We start from the raw sequence: 20,192 nt of genomic DNA on the forward strand, positions 1-20,192 counted from the left end.
CAGGCTGCAAACTGAAGTTTATGGTTGTGTCCAGAACATTCTCTGCTGATGCCATATGCTTGGAAATGTCTGAATTTTGTGCAGAGACACACAGTGGTATTTTTGTAAGTGGAGTTACATAATTAGGGCATGGGCTTGCATGATAATTAGCATGTGTAATTAGGCACAGACTTCTTGTCCTTTAATTAGACAATCAAGACATCTAATTACAAAATTAAGATGTAATTACGTGGCCCAAGATCGACATATTTCTTTCTACCCATTAGAGATTACATTTAGAAAATAATTCACAAAAACTGATGAAAAAATGAACTAGAAACCAGATTTGAGGATTTTGAAGGGAGTGTTAAGTGGACTGGTAAGTCTCCTCTGGTCTTTCCTCTTACACGTGAAGGGGGTTATTTAAAACATCATAGTCTACTTGAATCACTTTTACACACTCTGCTGTCAACCTTTGGCATACACACTAATGAAGAGGAATGTTGGCATGACTAATCCATGTAATTCACACATGGCCCTTGAGTGTGGTTTGTAATTACACTTGAACGTGGACTTAAATGTGATGTCCTGGGGATTCATTCAAACCCAATAATGCAGCTAATATGGTGGAAACCTTGCTCGGGAAAACTGGGAGGAGAGCCCGCTTTCCCTTTCTGCCCTGGCTTGGCTCTCCCTGTAGCCATTTTAAAGGTAGATGCTTTGCTCAGAATAACACAAAACAGTTAACCTGTTGTCATTTCCCTGATTATTTGAGTATTCATTGCAATGTTCTTATTTTAAGTGGTCCTTATTGGACAGCAGGCAGCAAAGTGGAAGGTCCGAGTCTACAGCAGACATTCCATCTTCCTAATGATCCGTGAGTCTTAGAGCAGTGGGGTTTTTTAAGTGCCAGTACTCCTTTGAAGTCTGGCTATATGAATATTCTCCATATTTTTCCTTGCTCTTAAATTGAGATTTGGCTAATCTTTGTATGATGCTAAACACCCAGTCTGACTCATTAATTTTTCTGAACTAGCTGAACTTTTGACCTAATTGGCTGGCTGATTAGGGATTACAGCCATATGTCCAGGTTTTTCTAAGCCAATTCTGACTTTCACTATGTTATCCCTCTGTTCCCATAAACTGTTGAAATATCCTAGTAATTCCAGTGTTTTGACAGCCACACTGCACTCCTCAGACTGCCGCTTTCTCCTGGAAAGTGGCACAGAAATCTGTCGGGCCACGTTTCCTGATTTGGGGTAAGGAAAATATGCTTCCCATATGGTTTCAGGCCATGAAAACAGACATAAAGAGTTTGTAAGTGCTTGGTGATGAGGTCTTGTCTCCATGGTGTGTCCCTTCCATCCCTATTTTTTATTTTTCTCTATTAGGCCATGGAATGGGATGAGGGATATGTCCAGGGGTCAGTTTTGACCAAGGAAAACCACATATTTGCACAGGGAACTGATTTTTGCCATTGTTACTTTTTTTGCTTTGCCTTGTAAGACAATTGTTCGTGGAAGATTTAAAGGCCGAGCAGCTGAAGTGGGGAGAGGTGCAGTTTGGTTGGTTTTTTTTTTTTGGTGGGGGGATGCCCACGCTGCCCGGCTTGTGGGATCTTAGTTCCCCAACCAGGGATCGAACCCGGACCCTAGGCAATAAAATTGCAGAGTCCTAATCACTGGACTGCCAGGGAATTCCCAAGGTGCAGTTTAAAAAAAATTTTACTGGGACTTCCCTGGTGGTCCAGTGGGTAAGACTCCGCGCTCCCAATGCAGGGGGCCCAGGTTCGATCCCTGGTGGGGGAACTAGATCCCGCACACATGCCTCAGCTAAGAGTTCGCATGCCGCAAGGAAGATCCCGCACACCTCAACTAAGACTCGGCACAGCCTAAATTAAATAAATTAATTAATTAAATTTAAAAAAAAGTTACTGATGGAAATTGTAGGTGGGGAAGGGTCATTTGGGCTACATCACCTCTAAGCGGACTTCCAGCTAAGAGATCTGAGGATGACTTGATCTCAAGCTTGTTATCAGGAGGAGTTTACTGAGCTCTATTCATGCCACTCCCTCACCTCTAGGCCTCCACCTCTTCAGTCCTTAGATGCTGTCAACTGGAAACTTTCTCTACCCTTACTTCTAGTGAATTCAATAATTCTGATTTCTAACAGGGCCAGAAGTGTGACTGCAAACCTGTGTCTTGGTTTTTAAAATGTGCTTTTCCCTTCAGGTACTCCACATCAGCATTTTCGAGACTAGAGAAGTTGGGCATCAGACATCCCAAGGCTTCTCCTTTTATCGGACACTTGACATTTTTCCGCCAGGTAAGGGCTGCCTTCCACTGTCTTTCGGCATAAGATGCTCTGAGCCCAGTGCAGCTTTACCCACAAAGCATTGCTCTCGTCTAGGTCGCCCACACCCAGGGAGGTCTATGTGCGAAAGCGCCACGGAATGAGCCTTCCTCTGCTTGCATCAATTCTTATGTGATGAGAATGATCCCTCACTGATCACTCGTCAATACATACTGAGTCCTGGTATCCATTCATTCATCCAAAAACCCAATTAATGAGTGTCTAAGGTGTGCCAGGCCCTGGAATGTGGAAGAAGTAGAAGTTGCCCGTGCCCTAGCGCTAGCATGGGTGGTAGAGATGGTAGCTGCGGTTGTCCTTCAGAGGAGAGGGAGTTCCGTCAGGGCTAGAGTCATCCTGGAGGACTTCCTGGAGGAGGGAATCTGCAGGAGCGATAGACACAAAGACAAGAACACACACACCAGGTGGGGAGCAATGACGTGTGTGATTGCACCATGTGAGAAAGAGGGCACAGCTTGGGAAGCAGCCTGGACTAGAAAGAGGAGATTGGGGAGTGCCAGGGAACACCACTGTGTGTGTGTGTGTGTGTGTGTGAGAGAGAGAGAGAGAGAGACAGAGACAGAGACAGAGAGACAGAGAGACAGGCTAGATCACTGACAGTCCAGAAAGGCAAGTGAAGAACTGTGCGTGTCCCATCACTGGTGCATAGAAGTGGGGAGGGGGACACCAAAGAGGAAGATTTCTCTGCAAGGGGGAGGATTTAGGTCAGGTCTGTAGAATCCAACTGCTGTTGAGGTCTGTCTGGATGTGAAGTGGTGAGGGCTTGGCCCGGGTGGAGATGAGAGTGAAAGAGAAGAACAGCGGGGGCAAAATTAGTAACCCTCGTGGCAAATTAGGTGTGGAGGATTCAAGGGAGAATGGCCGTGAGTTGACAAAAATCAAAGGTCGGGAGGTTGGTTGGTTTAAGGAGGTACCTTTGATTTGCCAAAGTAACATGGAAGTGGAAATGCCAGAGGGCATTTGGAGATAGGGGCCCAGGACTCTATCTTCGGAGGTTATTTTTTTTTCTTACGTTGGGTTTTCTCAGAAGCCAGATGATTTATTCTGCTAACTCCTGGGGGTGCTGCCACCAGACCCGACATCAGGAGCCTACAGATCCTGCATGTGAAGAGCCACTAAGCCAAACAAAGGCAGGAAGTATGAAATTGGGGCCAATCCTGATAATATCCCCTGAAGATCTCTTTAGGAGTTCCCCACCCCTGCCCCCGGAAAGGCTGGCCCTTGGCGTTAGATAGAAAATAACATAGACTATTTCTGTCCTTTTTCCTTCCCATCTCAGTTTCTCTTCTGTTCCTTTCTGTCCCTTTCTCAGTCCAACACCCCTTTCCACTCTTCATTGCTGTTTCTCTCTTCCCAGCGTTCTTTTTAAACACCTCCTTCTCTCCTCTCTAGCTCAGGGGTGGCCAGGCCACAACTTTCAGCCCACAAACAGCATCTCATCAAGGCTCCCCATGAGCTCCTTGGAGCAAGTGTGAAGACATTTCTAAGTACCAAAACAGAACAACAGACCAGATAGGAAATTAAAGCAAACAAATGTCACATATTTCTGGGGGGAAATGATCAGTTGCCTTCAGTCAAGTAATTAATTTAGTCTCAGCATTTTGAGGAAAGCTGTATCCCCGTCGATGTGACAAGAACACTGTGCCCTGCCTCTGGATAATTTCCACATATGCTCCCTTTCTGCTCGTCATCCTTGTAGCTGCAAACCCTGCCAAGTTCTTGCTAGAACACAGTTATTTCACTGACCGTTTCCATAGTCACATGAGCTTTCTTTGATAGACGGCAAGCTTGGACGGCGTAGCTAGATTTAATGAGCCTGGGACGGATTTCCATTAAGAGCATCCACCTCTTCTACCCCCCAACTCTCTACTCGCACCCACACGTCGTATATCTGCCTGACCACTCCATTCCCACAGCACAAGTCTAGAGCGTTTTCCTGTCCACTGGCTCCATCCCAACCTGAGAATATTTTCATGTTTACTTCTTTCCCACAACACGATGGATCCAGCCATCTCCAAGCCTTCACCCACACCACCCCCCTGTGTATATCTGCACACATACTCCACCCCTACAGCACAATGGGTCTAGCATTTTCTGACCCTCTACCCCTACTCCACCCCATGTATATCTCCAGGAATCCTCCTTTCCCACCCCAAAGTGTGTCTAATATATAAAGTCGCTCTAAGGTTCTTATGCTTTGAATACGTTGATTTTAGTTAAAATTTAACTTGGATCATAATTCAGAATTTGTGATAATTTGGGTACACTCAGCAGACGTTTACGCATATAGTGGCTGTGAAAAGAGGTTTCGCCCCCAATAATAATAATATAAACCAAATGGCAGAGGAGAATGTGAACATAGTTGAGAAAGCAAAAAATTTTCAAATATTTTAGCATCAATTATACAAAAACAGGATAAGTACAGATGATCTCTTCTGTCCATTAAAGCAGAGCTGACTGAGACTTTCTCTTGGCAGTATTGTTTTTTCACGCAACTAGTGTTTTTTGTTTTGTTTTGTTTTGTTTTGCTGTACGCGGGCCTCTCACTGTCGTGGCCTCTCCCGTTGCGGAGCACAGGCTCCGGACGCGCAGGCTCAGCGGCCATGGCTCACGGGCCCAGCCGCTCCGTGGCATGTGGGATCTTCCCAGACCAGAGCATGAACCCGTGTCCCCTGCATCGGCAGGCGGACTCTCAACCACTGTGCCACCAGGGAAGCCCATCACGCAACTAGTTTATTCTAATACTCCAAAATACTTGAAAACAATATAACTTCAATTATTTTTTATTGTTTATGTAACTGTGTTCTCACTATTCCAGACTTTCTTTCTGAATAAGTTTGAATATTTGAAATATGGTTCATCTGATTCTTACTACAGTGCTCTGTTTGCTGCAGGGTTTCTGGGAAAGCCAGATGGAGCTCAGAAAGCAATACGGACCTCTGAGTGGGTAAGAGGGAAACTCCATTCTTCTACCATATATTTTGATTTGTGTGTGTTAAATTGATATGGAAGGAAGGACAAGAATGGGAATGTGGCATGTGTTTATAACTTCTGAGGATCCACAAAGCGAGTGCCCAGCAGTATAGACAGGGCTCCTAGAGAAGACCCCAGGGGTCCCCAGTGTGCACGGTGCTAGCCTGAAGAGCACCACTTCCCAGCCTCTAAACCCTGACCATCTGAGTCAGGCCCTGGGTGCCCTGACCATCTCTCGCCGCTGTGCCAAAGGTGTGCTGCAAAGGACACAATGGCCGTCCGCACCTCAGTCTAATTCGCCTTGACAACCCATGGCAAGTCTTTCCCCACGAACTTATCTAAACCTTACTTGGACCTGTAAAATATGCTGTCAGCTATATGGCCATATAATCTGTTATCCGACACAGTACACATCTGAAAGTCAAAGGGGATGAGATTCCCAATTACCCCAGGACAACGGCAGAAACTAACAAAGACTGACCTGGCTATACTGGGTCACGTGGTCACCCTAATTCTCAGCCACATCAAGGAATATAGGACTTCCCCTGATTTTTCCCGTATTTTCCCCCTTTATGCTTCAGAGTATGCTTCTTTAAAAAGAAAATTCGAGAATCTGACAAACAAACCCACGATCAGACCATTTACCCTATTCAAGACTGAACAGACTTGAATCATATTGATTCTCAGCACACATCCTTCCACACTGGAGTCCTAGACGTTTTCCCTCAGCTACTGGATGGATGATTTTTGGTAGTTCTTTTCCAGATTTTCAGGTCTCTGATAACTTTTTTAGGTGCAGCGAAATTCTGTGGTGTCCCTACTGTATATCCTAACGGGGTCCAGTGGTTTGTGAGCCCTTCTATCCACACGACATGACGCTTGCTCCCCCAGTGTTGATTTTCAAAAGGGATTCACTTGTATTCTTTGTGGAAATGCCAGGAGATCCATGGTTTTGGCCAAGTTCTCCTCAGTTTGCTATCACTCTTTAATTTACTATGTAACGCTGCAAAGGTAGCACATGAAGATATTCTACTGGATGGTCTCTGATTAGTTTGTTATTCCTGGATAACAAACTACTCCAAAATGCAGTGATTTAAACACAATAAGTTATGATTGATCATGTGCCTAAGGGTTGGCTGGAATTGGCTGATCTAAGCTCGCCTGGCTGGGAAGCTCAGCTGGGCTTCCTGGTGCTTCTGCAGGTTCAGCTAGGGAGGTGGCTCATCTAGGCCAGGCCCAGCTGGGGCAGCTGTGCTCCACACACTTGTTTCATCCTCCTTGGGATGGCAGGCAAGCCAGGGCAGGCTCTTCTCACGGTGAAGGCAAAGGGTCAAGAGAGCAAGCCCCCAAATGCAAGAACATTTTAAGTTTCTGCTAACATTCTATTGGCCAAACCCGAAGTCAAGGCAGAAAGCACACTCCGCGTGCAGTGAGTCCAAAGCAAGTTACTTGGCCAAGCCTGACACTGATGGAGCAGGGAGATGTATTCCTCTAAAGGAAGAGTGGGAGATGGTGCATATTTTTAGTAATAGGGAGCTCCACCTCACTCTCTAAGACCCCTTTTAGCTCGGTCTTTACTTACTTTTTTTTTAGTTCATAGCTTCCTGCTTTAAGCATAAGAGGTACTCAAGAACTTATCTTTCCAACAGTCTCATTCTGCAGTTGACTTGACATTGACCTTGGAGACTGTCTCATACATTTCTGAGACACAGCACTGACTCAGAAGGACGGTGGCTTCCCCAGAACTAGATAAAGGCCTTCCTGAGTTTGAGTTCTAGGAATTACCTCCCTGGAGTACTTCTGTACAGATTTTCAGAGTACAGCCCTTGGGTATTTTAAAATAATTTTTAAATGTCAGATGAAGAGTTTAAATTGCACTGTATTAACTGGTGGATTGTGTGGTGGTGATGATGGTGGTGGTGGTAGTAGTGGTGGTGGTGGTAGTGGTGGTGGTGGTGGTGTGTGTGTGTGTGTGTGTGTGTGTGTGTGTGTGTGTATGTGTGTGTGTGAGAGAGAGAGAGAGAGAGAGAGAAACAACTGATTTCCTTGACAACAGGATGTCCAATCAACTTTCACCCCCAACTTTAGCACAAGGTACCCTTTTCGTTTCAAGAAAACTTAAATCATAGAGAATGGTTTCAAGTGAGGTTGTAGAGAGAGAAATTGCAGTATCAACTCTGGTAAAAAGGGAAAACAATGAAAGGTGATGGCATAATTTCTTCATACAAAGCTATGAACTTTTTCTGCCTTAGAAAAAATGATGAGGCTTACTTAAAACGCTAACTTCTTTTTCAATGTGTCCACTGCTGCATTGAGAGGCACTGCAGTGGTGGGGTAAAGCCCTGTTTGAGCTCTGTAACCTGGGTGAGACTCAGTGTGCTCACCTCTTCAGATGAAAGGGTTGAACTAGTCTATATTTAAGGTCCTTTCTAGCCCTAAAAATGATTTTGTTACTGCTTAAATTTGAACAAAATGGTTTCACTGACTGGGAATGGCAAGCATGAACCATGATCAATGAAAGATCCTTCTTTTAGGAAACGATTTGGTTTGAATTGTCTTAACTTTTAGACTCCTTCTGTCATTAGGAAACATCACTGATCCCATATTAGTCCCCTTAAAATTGAAATAGTAGATTGATTCATCATTTGACAAGTGAAACCCCATGCAGTTGATGCCATACAGAGATGCATGTGTCCTTAGATGACAGGGCAGTACCATATGTTGGGAGAAAATATGGGCAGAGAGGGTCTTCTCTTTACTCTGTACCTGAAAACCAAACCTGATGATTATTTAGGCTTATTATCTGTTGTCACCATAGCAACTCAGTCAGAGTTTGGGTCCCCAAACTGGAAACCTGCTTCTTCCCCTTTTCCCTTTCCTGCTTTGAGGAAGGTAGTGCTGGAGAAGCCTTCTGCTGAGAGGGGTTGACAGCACCAATGCTTGTTACCATCACCGTGACCACCACTGAGAATCCAGTGTCTTCACCCAGTGTCTAATTATGCTGCCTTCTTTGCCAGGCCCTGTGCAAATAGAACTATGCACATTGTCTCTGGCTCCTTTGAACTTGACTGTAAAGCAGGAGGGCTGGCATGCACACCTATACAACTTTCCTTCACAATTCATGATCAGAACGCTCTTGAACTGCACGTTAGCTCAGTAGCCCCCTCCCTTACCCTCGAGGGGTATGTCCCAAGACCCCCAGTGGATGCCCGAAACCGCAGATAGTATTGAACCCTATGTAAATCATGCTTTTCCTGTACCTACATACCAATGATAAAGTTTAATTGATAAATTAGGCACAGTAAGGATTAACAACAACAGTAATGGAACCATTATAACAATATATGGTAATAAGAGTTATGTGAATGTGGTCTCTCTCTCTCTCAGAATACCTTACTGTACAAATTTAATGCCTTTCCATCTTAACTGAGCACTTATCAGGCACTGTGGCCGTATCTTTTACGGTTTGTGGTGTGGCAGCAAAACGAGCAGAAATTTCTTTCTCCTTCTTCACAATTTCATGGACGGAAGATGCGTTCTTACTGTAGATCTTGGCAACCTCCGCACAAGATTATTTTCTTTCCTTATTCAGTGGAGAACTTCCACCTTTTCACGGAAAGAAAACACTTTATAGCTTCTCTTTGGCATATCCAAATTGTCAGCGTCATTACTCTTGTACCGTAGGGCTGTTATTAAGTAAAATAAGGGCTACTTGAACACAAGCACTGAGATACCACGACAGTCGATCTGGAAACTGATTTGGCTCCTAAGTGACCAATGGGTGGGCGGGCTATGCTGGACAAAGGGATGATTCACATCCTCGGCGAGTGGAGTTTTATCACACTGCTGAGAACATTTTAACACTTAACCATTGAACACTTATGAAGTGTTTATTTCTGGAATTTTCCACTTAATGTTTTTGGACCACAGTTGACCACAGGTAACTGAAACCAGGGAAAGCAAAACTGCAGGTAAGGGGGGGACTAATGTACCCCTGGCAACATATTATGAAGAAAGAAAGGCTTTACTGCTTTAGATAACCTTCAATTAATGATTACTTGTTAACTCCTTCAGTCTGAGATTGAGCCCCAAACTGGATTTATATTCCTTCCCAAACCCTAAAAGAATAGTATCAACATAATCATCATACATTTGGGATTGAGTGTAAACAGGATAGAGATTATGTTCCCTCCAATTCGTGACTGACTTTGTAAGCCAGTGGATGACAAGCGTTTATTGTGCTGTTACCGTGAATTACTTAGAAATACATACACAGCAGCCTAAGTTCAGCTCACGTGCAACTCCTAAAGGCTCCTATCCAAAGCCCCTTTTCCCCTTATCTCATCTCTGCTGTAAGTGGTAGCTCTGCAGTTATTCTTTTATTTAGCCTCATCCCCATTTCTTTTTGCCTCCCGCATCGCTTTCATCTTGATTTCTAGTAGACCCTCAGTTCCGTCTTGTTGAATTTGACTTCCATGCTTCCTGGTACCCATCACCCATGCCCCTCCATTTGATTCCTGTATCCATCCCTTCATCAAGCCAGATTTGTTGAATAATCTTATAAACTCCCATTAGAACATCAGGTTGTAAGTAGATAAACATACACATTGCACATAATTCATAAAGTACAAAGACACAGAAAAAAAGTAAAATGGACTCCCACCTCGGACCCTCAGCCAGTTCTCCCCAGAAGCAAACTCTGTTATCAATTTCTGAATACTCAAATGAATAATATATGATAGATGTAGTTCTCCACCTTGCTTTGTTCATTAATGATATTGGGGAAACTGTTCCGTTTCAACACACTCATTCTTATTAAATGCTGTTCTATTTTTTTAAAGATTCCACTGTATGGATGTATGCTAATTTTAAAAACAAGTTCTCAGTTGATGAATGCTTTTTGCTTTTATAAACAATACAGCAGTGAATATTCTTGTGTATACATCATTACTATCTTGTGTAAGGCTGTCTGTAGGATAAATTCCTCGAAATGGAATTATCAGGTCAAAGATTATCTACATTTTTATTTTGGTAAATATAGCTAAATTGCTCTCACTAGGGAGCAATTTACACTCCCATAAATAAGCATATGAAGGCACCTGGTTTCCTCACACATTAAAAATGTGTGGTCACAATTTTAAATCTTTACCATTTGATGGTAGTTTTAACTAGCATTTCTCTAATTATGAGAAAGTTTGAGCATCTTTTCATAGGTTTAAAATTTCTGGAGAATCCTTTGCCACTTTTCTATTGGGTTATTGATCTTTTCCTAATTTATTTGTAGAAGCTCTTTATTTATGAAAGAAAATAGCTCTTCACGAGGGGTCTGGGTCACTGGAAATCTTCTGCTTCTTCATTTAGCTGCTGATGGGAATGTTCAGTTTGTGAAAATTCATGATCGGTACACTTTTCAATAATGTATATGATTCTTTTCTGTATATAAGTGTATTATACTTTAATAAAATGGGTTTTTAAAAGACTTGCAATGTTACCAACCTGCTTCAGTCAATATACAGTAATAATTCACCGTTAAAAAAATAGCCCTTTATGTTTAATATATGTTGCAAACATTCTCTCCTTTTTATCACGTCTTTGACTTTGTTTATTGTGTATCTCTTCCAATCAGAAAACATTTGTTTTTGTATTGTTGAATTTAACCTATTTTAATGGTGTCTACATTTTGTATCTTACCCAGTAAGGTTTTCTCCACTAAGGATATATATTTTTAAACTTCCATTTTTTTCTAGTATTCTTTATTTCATTTTAAAATTTAGATATTTGATCCACCAGGTATTTATTTGAGGGTAAGGATGGAAGTAGGGATCCACCCTCATTGCTTCCAGATGGTGGCGTTCCTTCTGGAAATGCATCCTTTCCCAACTGATTTAAAATGTCATTTGTATCATTTACTGGTTCCTATATGTATTTCTGACTTCTCTGCTCCATTCTTCTGCTTGACCATAGGCTAGTGTCATGCTGAATACTCTCGTTTGGTACCTATTGCACCTTCTTATACCTAGCAGCAACAGAGTATTCTAAGAACATCTTTGTAAGTATCAGAATCTAAAGCAGTCTATCTCCCAGGGAACCTTAGGTCTCTGCACTTAAAAAAAAAAAAATCAATTTAGCAAATATAAAGAAGATTTTAGCATAAAGGACCCGGCACTTAGACCCAAAGTTCACGCCCACAGGAGGTAGATGTGTCTCATATGCCTCCAACTTGGAGGTTCTTAGCACCATGTTTTATTTAACTACCCAGCACGTATGAACTAATAACACCTTGTCACCAGGCAATGAGGAAGCTGAGGACTTTGGGATACATACGGAAAAACATGTGGCATCAGCAAAGATAACAGTAGGATCGTTCAGACATTTTTTTTAGGCTCATTTAAGATTCCATTCCAGGAGGAGAGCGTGTGCTCCGGAACTGACTAAGGTGTGAAAACTTCTCACGTAAGCGCTCTTCACCACCGTGCTTGTGTACTATTTAGATGAGGTTGAAGAGCCACATAGAGATGGTTTACTTTAATGCAGTCAAATGTCTCTGTCATCAACACATGGGAGGTTTGCTGGCCTACTTCCATAGATCCAGAACTCTGGGAACTGAAAGGACTCAGCCTGTTGCACCCTGTGTCACGTGACTGCTCTTTGCTTTAGAAGACACTGAGGCATCTGAATATGCTGGACTTGAAAATGAGGGAGAGGATGGGTGGGGGGGAACTATGGCCGATTTGTTGGAAAAAATACAAGTATTCAGACTCACACTGGGCAGCAGATATGGGGAGGTGGTTCTCGTCTTTAAACTGGACTGAGCTCCATAGAATCATAGATGTTGAAGCAAGGCAGAAATCTTAGGTTGAAGTGAAGCCACAGTTGCAAAATTGCCTCCCAGACAATGCGCAGAAGTCAAACGTTTAAGTTTCTGCTAATAGGGAGTGCACGCCTCAGAATGATACTCACTTACTGAGTGACCTAAAAACGCGACTCCGTTTTCAGAGGAATTGATGAAAATGAAAACACACCATGATCACTGAGAAAACACAGTACCCTTGAAACTGTGGAATGAGGTACAGAAATCCTAAATTATCCTCACATTTCTGGCCATAACGCTAGACTGGGGGCAATATTGGGGTCCCCTAGCTTGGTAAAAGCGGAATCTTTTATGAGTGTTGAAAGCAAAGCTTAGGATCACTAGCTTCAAGTCATTTGAGTCTGAAACCAAAATGAATATGACACCTGATGGTCCCTATGTCATAATTATTGAGAATCATTTCAGTGAGTTAAATATCAATAGTCTCACTGGTCAATATAGATCAATCACTAACACTCAGCCCCTTAGGATACATTTTTAAGGGAGTGTTTATTAAAGCGTTACTGTACTTTAGGGGGCACATTACTTTATAAGAGCAAATACCCTGACAAAATGGGCTGATTTGTTTTCTAGGAGGCCATTGAGAATAGGATGAAAGTTGCCAGCAGGAATATATTTGACTGTTATCACCGATCCAAATGCAGAGCCCAACAGGTAGAATTATCGAAAGAACAATTGTCCTCAGACAACTAGGCGATTTAGACCAAAAAGAGTAAGAAGAATTCTATTAGGGCCCCAGTTTTCTCAAATGAAACTTTAATAGACTCATTACTACAAAGCGTCCTTCTTCCTTATGGTTGAAGGCTTCTTCCTTGTCTTCATCCAAAGACCCTTCTGAAGAGTACCCATTTTTCTGGCCTTCTGACCTCCTCCTTTACCCCTTATTTCACACCACTTTCTTGCCCCCCATCTTCACTCTACCTGCAGGTGACGGTTGCTGCATATTTTAGTGACTACTGCTGTCCAAGTTTTTGTGACCCACTCTCCTAAAGACCAAGAGCCTATATTTAATTCCTCTTGTTGGGGTAGAATAACATCAAATAGAGCATGCCAACTTACAATAGAAAACTGGGGTTTAAACTTCAGCTCCGACTCTCTTTCTATCTACCACCTGTTAGCTTAATGGATTTGGGCCAGTCACCTCCCCTCTTGGAACCTCAGTTTTCTCAGATATAAAACGAGGGGCCTTGAACTAGATCAATGACTTTGTTTAATTATAAGCCTCAGTAAATAATATATTTTACATTATGATCCCGTACACACACACCTGAAATAAAAGTTTTATTAAATATCTTTTACTATATAAGATCCACTTGGATCTATTCTATTCTCCTACTCTGTTCTATTCTACTCTATTTCATGAAAAAACAAAACACATACAAGCTGGTCACGACCCACAAAATTGGTTTCATAACCACTAGTGAGTCAAGGTGAGCAATTTGAAAAGCAAAGGTCTAGATGATATCTGACATCCTTTCCAGTTCAAAACTAGGTGACTCAACTCCAAAAGTCTACATTAGAAAAATTTTATAAGCCCCTGGTTTTGCTCCAGTGTGGTTTAAGATTCTGAGAAATTTCTGACAAAAGAGATTTTGTCAGCTGCAGTAGAATCTAAGATGAAACACTATTCCTCCAGGGATGGGGCTTTTGCACTACGTGGACCTGGGCAGAGACCTTGCTGCTCGATAGTCATTCCTTCTTCTTTAAAATCATAAGTTGAAGCATTACCAGAATCTTTCAAGCTAAAAACCTTATCAAAACATATTAGTTGACAATATAAAACATCTCTCCCTAAGATTTCTGCATTGATTGTAAATGTCTAAGTAAGTAATTATGTGGATGCCCTATCTTAGCTAGGTGTGCCCAGTGGATGGCTTACTTCCAAGAGGGGGGGCGGCAGGAGGGAATGGCTTAGGGACCGGAAATCGCCCCATTCCCTGGGATGTCTGGGCATGGAAACCCGACCAGGCTGTGTGTGCTGACAGAGCAGGTTCCCGCTGATGAGCAAAGCACAGCATTGAAAGGGGAAGAAATTGACAACTCCCCATTCTAGTAATCACTGGACGGTCCAGGAGAAAATTGCCCACAGAGAAGGTGTTGGCTGGATGGTGGTCAGGAGTCCACTAAAGCAGGAATCAAGAAGGCCTGTCGGGCTTCCCTGGTGGCGCAGTGGTTGACAGTCCACCTGCTGATGCGGGGGACGCGGGTTCGTGCCTCGGTCTGGGAGGATCCCGCGTGCGGCGGAGCGGCTGGGCCCGTGAGCCATGGCCGCTGAGCCTGCGCGTCCGGAGCCTGTGCTCCGCAATGGGAGAGGCCACAACAGTGAGAGGCCCGCGTACCGCAAAAAAAAAAAAAAAAAAAAAAAAGAAGGCCTGTCAGTGGACATTAGGGCACAACTAGGGGGTGATCTGGGCCCTGAGAAGAGAGTCTGGCAGGAGAACAAGCAGGGCCTCAGTGGGAGGAGCCTGGGGAAAAAGTCATGTGCAGATACCCAGTCCTAAGAGTGAGAGCATGATGTGGGGCCCAGGACTCAGAAACCAGCCCCAATCCCTGTTATCAGCTGGGGACAAAAGGTCCATCCTGGCTGGGACAGAACGAGGCCGAGGATGCTAGGGACTGGTCCACCTCTAGGGGCAGCTGGACTGGGGGTGGGGGATGAGCACCCAGCTGGGAAGGCAGCCACAGATCTTCAGTTTTGCATTCCTTGACGTGTGTTTCCAAAATCCACCAGTATATCAGGTTCAAAGTGGAAGGGGGTTCATGCTCCATCAGGGACAATCAAATCTGGTATCAACAACCTCTTTATCCCCCCAAATGACAGCCCTGCACAGATGTGTTCCCAAACAATAGAACATCTCAAATTACAATTGCGTAAAAGCTGTTTCTAGTTAATATTTTCGAATAATGAATTTCATATTTAATTGTATTGTACCTGCAACAGATCCAAGTTGTTCAACCCAGAATGCAAAATAGAGTTATGTAACATAGTCATGAATCACTGTGGCATTTGCCAAGGCGTTCTCCCATCTGGAAGTAGGTCCAGAGAACAAATGGCACTACGCATATATCTTCTGTCAAGAACTCTTTTGCATAGATAATCTCCAAAATTGCACACATTTACCCAATTCTTATGGCTCTTAACCCTAATTAACTGAGAATGCAAATAGCTTTCCCATTCTATTCAAAAAGATGAATGACGAACCATCTTTGATTTCGTAATTAAAAAAAAATCTTTGCTAAATTCAAAGAAGCAACAAATTCCCAATTCCCATGAAGCTTAAAGTTCCTCTTTGATCACTATTTTGTGAGCAGAAAAACTTTTCCCAAACAAGTTCTCAGAACCCTTGAATTATTAAAAAAGTTTTAAATTGTGTTCCTCACATAGGGCAAAAGGCGACAGCAATACATGTCTAAACTAAATCACTTTAGATACACAGTGTAAACTTTCAAACAAAAAAAAAGTCATACACCATCACACAAACATTTGAAATTCTACTAAAGTGTGAGTAATCAAAGTTTATCTTTAAAATGGAACATGTTCTCCGTTCTTCCTCAGGACCCTTAAATCTTTCAGAGTTTGGGTTGTTTACTATGCTTTCCAATTCTTCCTGGTCAGTCTTATGTGTAACATTTCTGCAGCTGTGCACATGCAGTAATTCCCAGCAAGGCACTGCCAAGTTTTATGATGCCTACATACCTGGGGCAGATCATAGAAATCTAACTACTCAAATAAGTGCCTTAGGGGCTTCCCTGGTGGCGCAGTGGTTGGGGATCCGCCTGCCGATGCAGGGGACACGGGTTCGAGCCCTGGTCCAGGAGGATCCCACATGTCGTGGAGCATCTAGGCTCGTGCGCCACAACTACTGAGCCTGCGCTCTAGAGCCCGTAAGCCACAACTACTGAGCCCGCGGGCCACAACTACTGAAGCCCGCATGCCTGGAGCCCGTGCTCCGCAACGGGAGAGGCCACCGCAATGAGAGGCCCGAGCACCATAGTGGGGAGTGGCCCCCACTCGCTGCGGCTGGAGAAAGCCCATGTGCAGCAACAAAGACCCAACGCAGCCAAAAATAAATAAGATAAAATAAATTAAAAAAAATAAGTGCCTTGATTATTTTTCGCATCTCAAGACCATGCCCCTAACAACCTCTCCCCCATCTCGCCCACAAGCTGCAAGAATTTTGCAACCCACTATATCAACTTTTCCATTCTGGGTGAGGCTCTCAGTTTATTGGCCTGTTTTAAAAGGCTTGACTCTCTGACATATTCCCCAGGCTCCCCACATTAACCACTAAGGAGGCACTGTTAGCAGATGATTCCATTTTTGCCTCTGCTTAAAGCAGAACTTACTAACCTTTGCCCTGAGTGCACGGCTGGTGGATGGCCTGTCCCCGCATGGTAGGTGGACGTGGGAAGTGTGGTCTGTTGTGGTACAACACCCACTGGCACCTACTGATGCTACTCAGACTACGGGGGAAGTGGGCATCCAGGTATTAATCGAAACTACTGCCCTTCACAACGGACCCCCGGGGGAAGGGAATCCAAGCCCTCCCTAGTTTGTCCCCCTCTATCTTCTCCATTGCTAACATAGTACCTGGGGCATATGACCCACCAGAGAGGCAGTTCTTCAGTGGACTTTCCATTTGCCTTTGAAAGTTGTCTGTAACTCTTCAGGTTCTCCTCTCCATCTCACTGCCAGACCACAGGACGTTTCTTATGATGGACACGGTCCCTGGATCCTTCCGAAAGACTCCAGCCCGAAGATTCTTAACTGATTCCCCCAAATCTTAGACTTCTCTGCTAGAGTTTGGGTTCTCCAGACCACCGCATGAGCAAGAAGCCTCAGCTCTTTATCCTCCTTAGGCTGGGGGCCCGCTGTAATGCTTTATCTCCAACCCTGAACGGATGCTTAGAATCCTGAGTTCCTCCCTCCTCCAGTCCATACCTGTTAACGAGCACCAGGCTTCAGGGCCTGAGCGCTCACAACTGACACCCACAGAATAAAGATTTCATCTCAGCAATCGGAATGGGGCTTCGTGCTTCTACAACATGGTCAGCAAGAGGCACTCTGTGACCCACGGCCGTGGGATGGATGGGTCCTCTGCTTCCTAGCCACCTCCAGATGTTGAGGATGGCATGAAGAACTTTTGGCTGGAGGACTTTGTTTTCTTGTGTTAAAGCACAAACGACATAACATTGCTCATCCTAGACATTTTTCAACGTATAGTTCAGTGGCGTGAAGTACGTTCACATTGTTGTGCAACCATGACCAACATTCAGCTCCAGAGCTCTTTTCATCTTGAAAAATGGAAACTCTATACCCATTAAACAATAACTCCCCATTCCCCCCTTTCCCTAGCCCCGGGCAACTACCATTCTACTTTCCGTCTCTGTGAATTTGACTAGTCTAGGTACCTCATATTGGTGGAATTGTACAGTATTTGCCCATTTGCGACTGGCTCATTTCACTCGGCATGATGTCCTCAGGGCTCATCCATGGAGCATGAATCAGAATTTTCTTCCCTTCTAGGGTTGTATAATATTCTATTGTATGTATATACCACATTTTGTTTGTCCATTAATCTGTCGATGGACACTTGGGTTGCTTCCACCTTTTGGCTATTGTGAACAACGCTGCTATGAACACCAGTGTACAAATCTCTCTTCAATACCTCCCTTTCCGTTTTTTTTTTTTTAGATCTGTTGAATATATCCAGAAGTGGAATTGCTGGATCATATGTTAATTCAATGTTTAATTGTTTGAGGAACTGCCATACTGTTTTCTGTAGCAACTGCATTTGGAGTTGCAATGCTTTATTGTTCCTTTTGACAGTGACTGAGTGGCCATTACTTCTTGCCTTCAAACCTCACAAGTGAACTCTAGAAGAAATATGAACTTCTCCCTGTGCTCCGGAACCTAACTGGTCAGTGTGAGTGACACGTTTCTGATCAGAATGCAAGGCCCCCGTGATCTGGCCCCAACTTCCTGTTGACTACAAGCCAGTGAGCACATTCTTTACCAGACTAGCCCTGTTATCAACAAATGCTTGTATTGCACCATAAATTCAGTTCGTTTTAATAAATTCCCAGTAGTCCTTACCCAGAGCCCTTTCTCGCCTTATCTCACTCCTCTCTGCCAGGCCCTTTACAATTTATGTGTTTGCTTTTCGATTCTGCTTTCAGCCCCCTCCAAGTTTCCTCTTTCCCACCAGGTCACTGTGGCCTTTGTGTCTCATATAAATTTAGCCTTCTCTGTCTGGGACTCTTTCTTGTTCACTGGGCCCACACTTCTCTCCCTGGCACCAGCCCTTCAATCTCCGGGCTTCCTACCTAAAGTAACTTGTCAAGATCATGTCCTTGTCATTTGTGGCTTATGAGTTTTCCCTCTCTGTGTTTCTTTCACTCAGTCTTTTCACCGTTTTCAAGGCCTGTGTTCCAGCTTTGTGGCCCTTTGCTGGAGGAGACATACTGAATCCCCCCGGTCCCCCCAGGACACAGCGTGCGCTCTCACTGAGAGGCTAGCTAATTCCATGCTATCCAGGTAAAGGAGAGCTGGCAGGTGGCCCGTGGACCCAGGCACATAAGCTTGAGAAAAAGTTTAGAAGTTTTGGCTGAAATATTGAAAGGGAGACTATAGAGGCTGACGATATGCTAGGAAAGTGTGAGGACAACCTCTCTGCAGTGGCAGGAGAGGAGATGGACCTAAGGAATGGTGCTAAGGAAGTGGGTTATTGTGCAGATGCACAGAATAGAGAAGGGCAAGGCGAGGGATGAAGGGGGAGGATGGAATCTATAAAAGACGAACAAGCAACCACTCTAACAGCCCAGGTGAGTGATGACAGTGATTTGGATCATCAGAAACAGAAGGAAAAGAGAGGGAGACTTTTATAAAGGAAATGTGCTGTACAGCAGAATTGAACTACTCACTGATGATAAGGATAAAGACGACCAGTCAACGTTAGTCACTGAGGTTGGCTTTGAATTCTAGAGACAAAACGGTCATTCCCACCATCATGAGGAGATGGAACATGGCAGAGGGAGAGACAGCTCCATCCTTGCCACCATAAGTTGTAGCTACAACTGCGACATTGGGTCCAAGTTGGCTTGGGAACAAAGCACTCGAAGGATTACCTGGCCACACTGGGAAGGAGTGGGGAGGGGGTGAGTCCCAGCCCACGCTTGGAATCTGGAATCTTCCGCCTCTCATCCTTCAGTGGCATTTCCCACAGTGTGTTCTTTGGACCATTTCCATTGAGAATAATAATTGTTACGTGGAAATAAAGTGAGGAGTTCCCCTTGGCCAATTGCTGGAAACACTGGGCTAGTCAAAGGAACACAGGTCTCTTTATTGCAGGACTTCTCAGAACTGTTCACATAATAATGTGCATGGAAAATCTCCAAGTGAGAAATTTAGTATGTAGTGTGTTTATTTGACCACAGACTTTTTTTTTTTTTTTTGCTTGCTGGAATATCTCTTGGGACTAGACTAGAATATGGAGAACGGGCATTGAGAGAAAACACTGATCTAATAAGCGGTAGCATTTTACTCCTAAAGAATTCCACATTGAAAACAGGCATCGATAGGAAGAGTTTACTTCACCATTGTAAATTATCAGTGTTGCCACCAGTAATTATTAATCGCCTCCCTTTCAAGGTTGTGTGGGTGTATGTGTGTTTATTCTGTGGCACTGTGGAGAACTGGGGACACACTGCCACATGTTCTGCGTGTTTATTGATTCCCTTTTAGCCCCACACCTTTTCCTCTCCCCTTCTATCCCCAGAAGACAACCATTCCATTGTTCCATTGTGCTTAATGTGTATTTTTTTGGTGCAAATTCTTGCAAACTGGGTAATACGGTCTCATGTATGTTTTCTTTAGCTTACACCAATGGTAGTGTCACATAGCTCGTTCTATCCTTTAGTTTTTTTCACTTAGTGCTATGCTTTGAATCTCCATCACGATGCTGTGCTCCCACGGAGTCTGTTGCCTCTGGCTACCGCC

General features: G+C 43.8%; 1 protein-coding gene across 1 annotated transcript in view; it reads left to right on the forward strand.

Moving 5' to 3' along the window:
• TBXAS1 (thromboxane A synthase 1) overlaps positions 1–20,192 on the forward strand; it is a 150,454-nt gene that overhangs the window by 33,319 nt on the left and 96,943 nt on the right. The window contains exons 2-3 of the mRNA XM_060020023.1: positions 2,211–2,304; positions 5,244–5,296. Of these exons, the coding sequence (XP_059876006.1) occupies positions 2,211–2,304; positions 5,244–5,296 (147 nt within the window). The remainder of the gene's footprint in view (positions 1–2,210; positions 2,305–5,243; positions 5,297–20,192) is intronic.

The sequence above is a fragment of the Delphinus delphis genome, chromosome 9 (assembly GCF_949987515.2).
Source record: "Delphinus delphis chromosome 9, mDelDel1.2, whole genome shotgun sequence".
NCBI classification, from domain to species: Eukaryota; Metazoa; Chordata; class Mammalia; order Artiodactyla; family Delphinidae; genus Delphinus; species Delphinus delphis.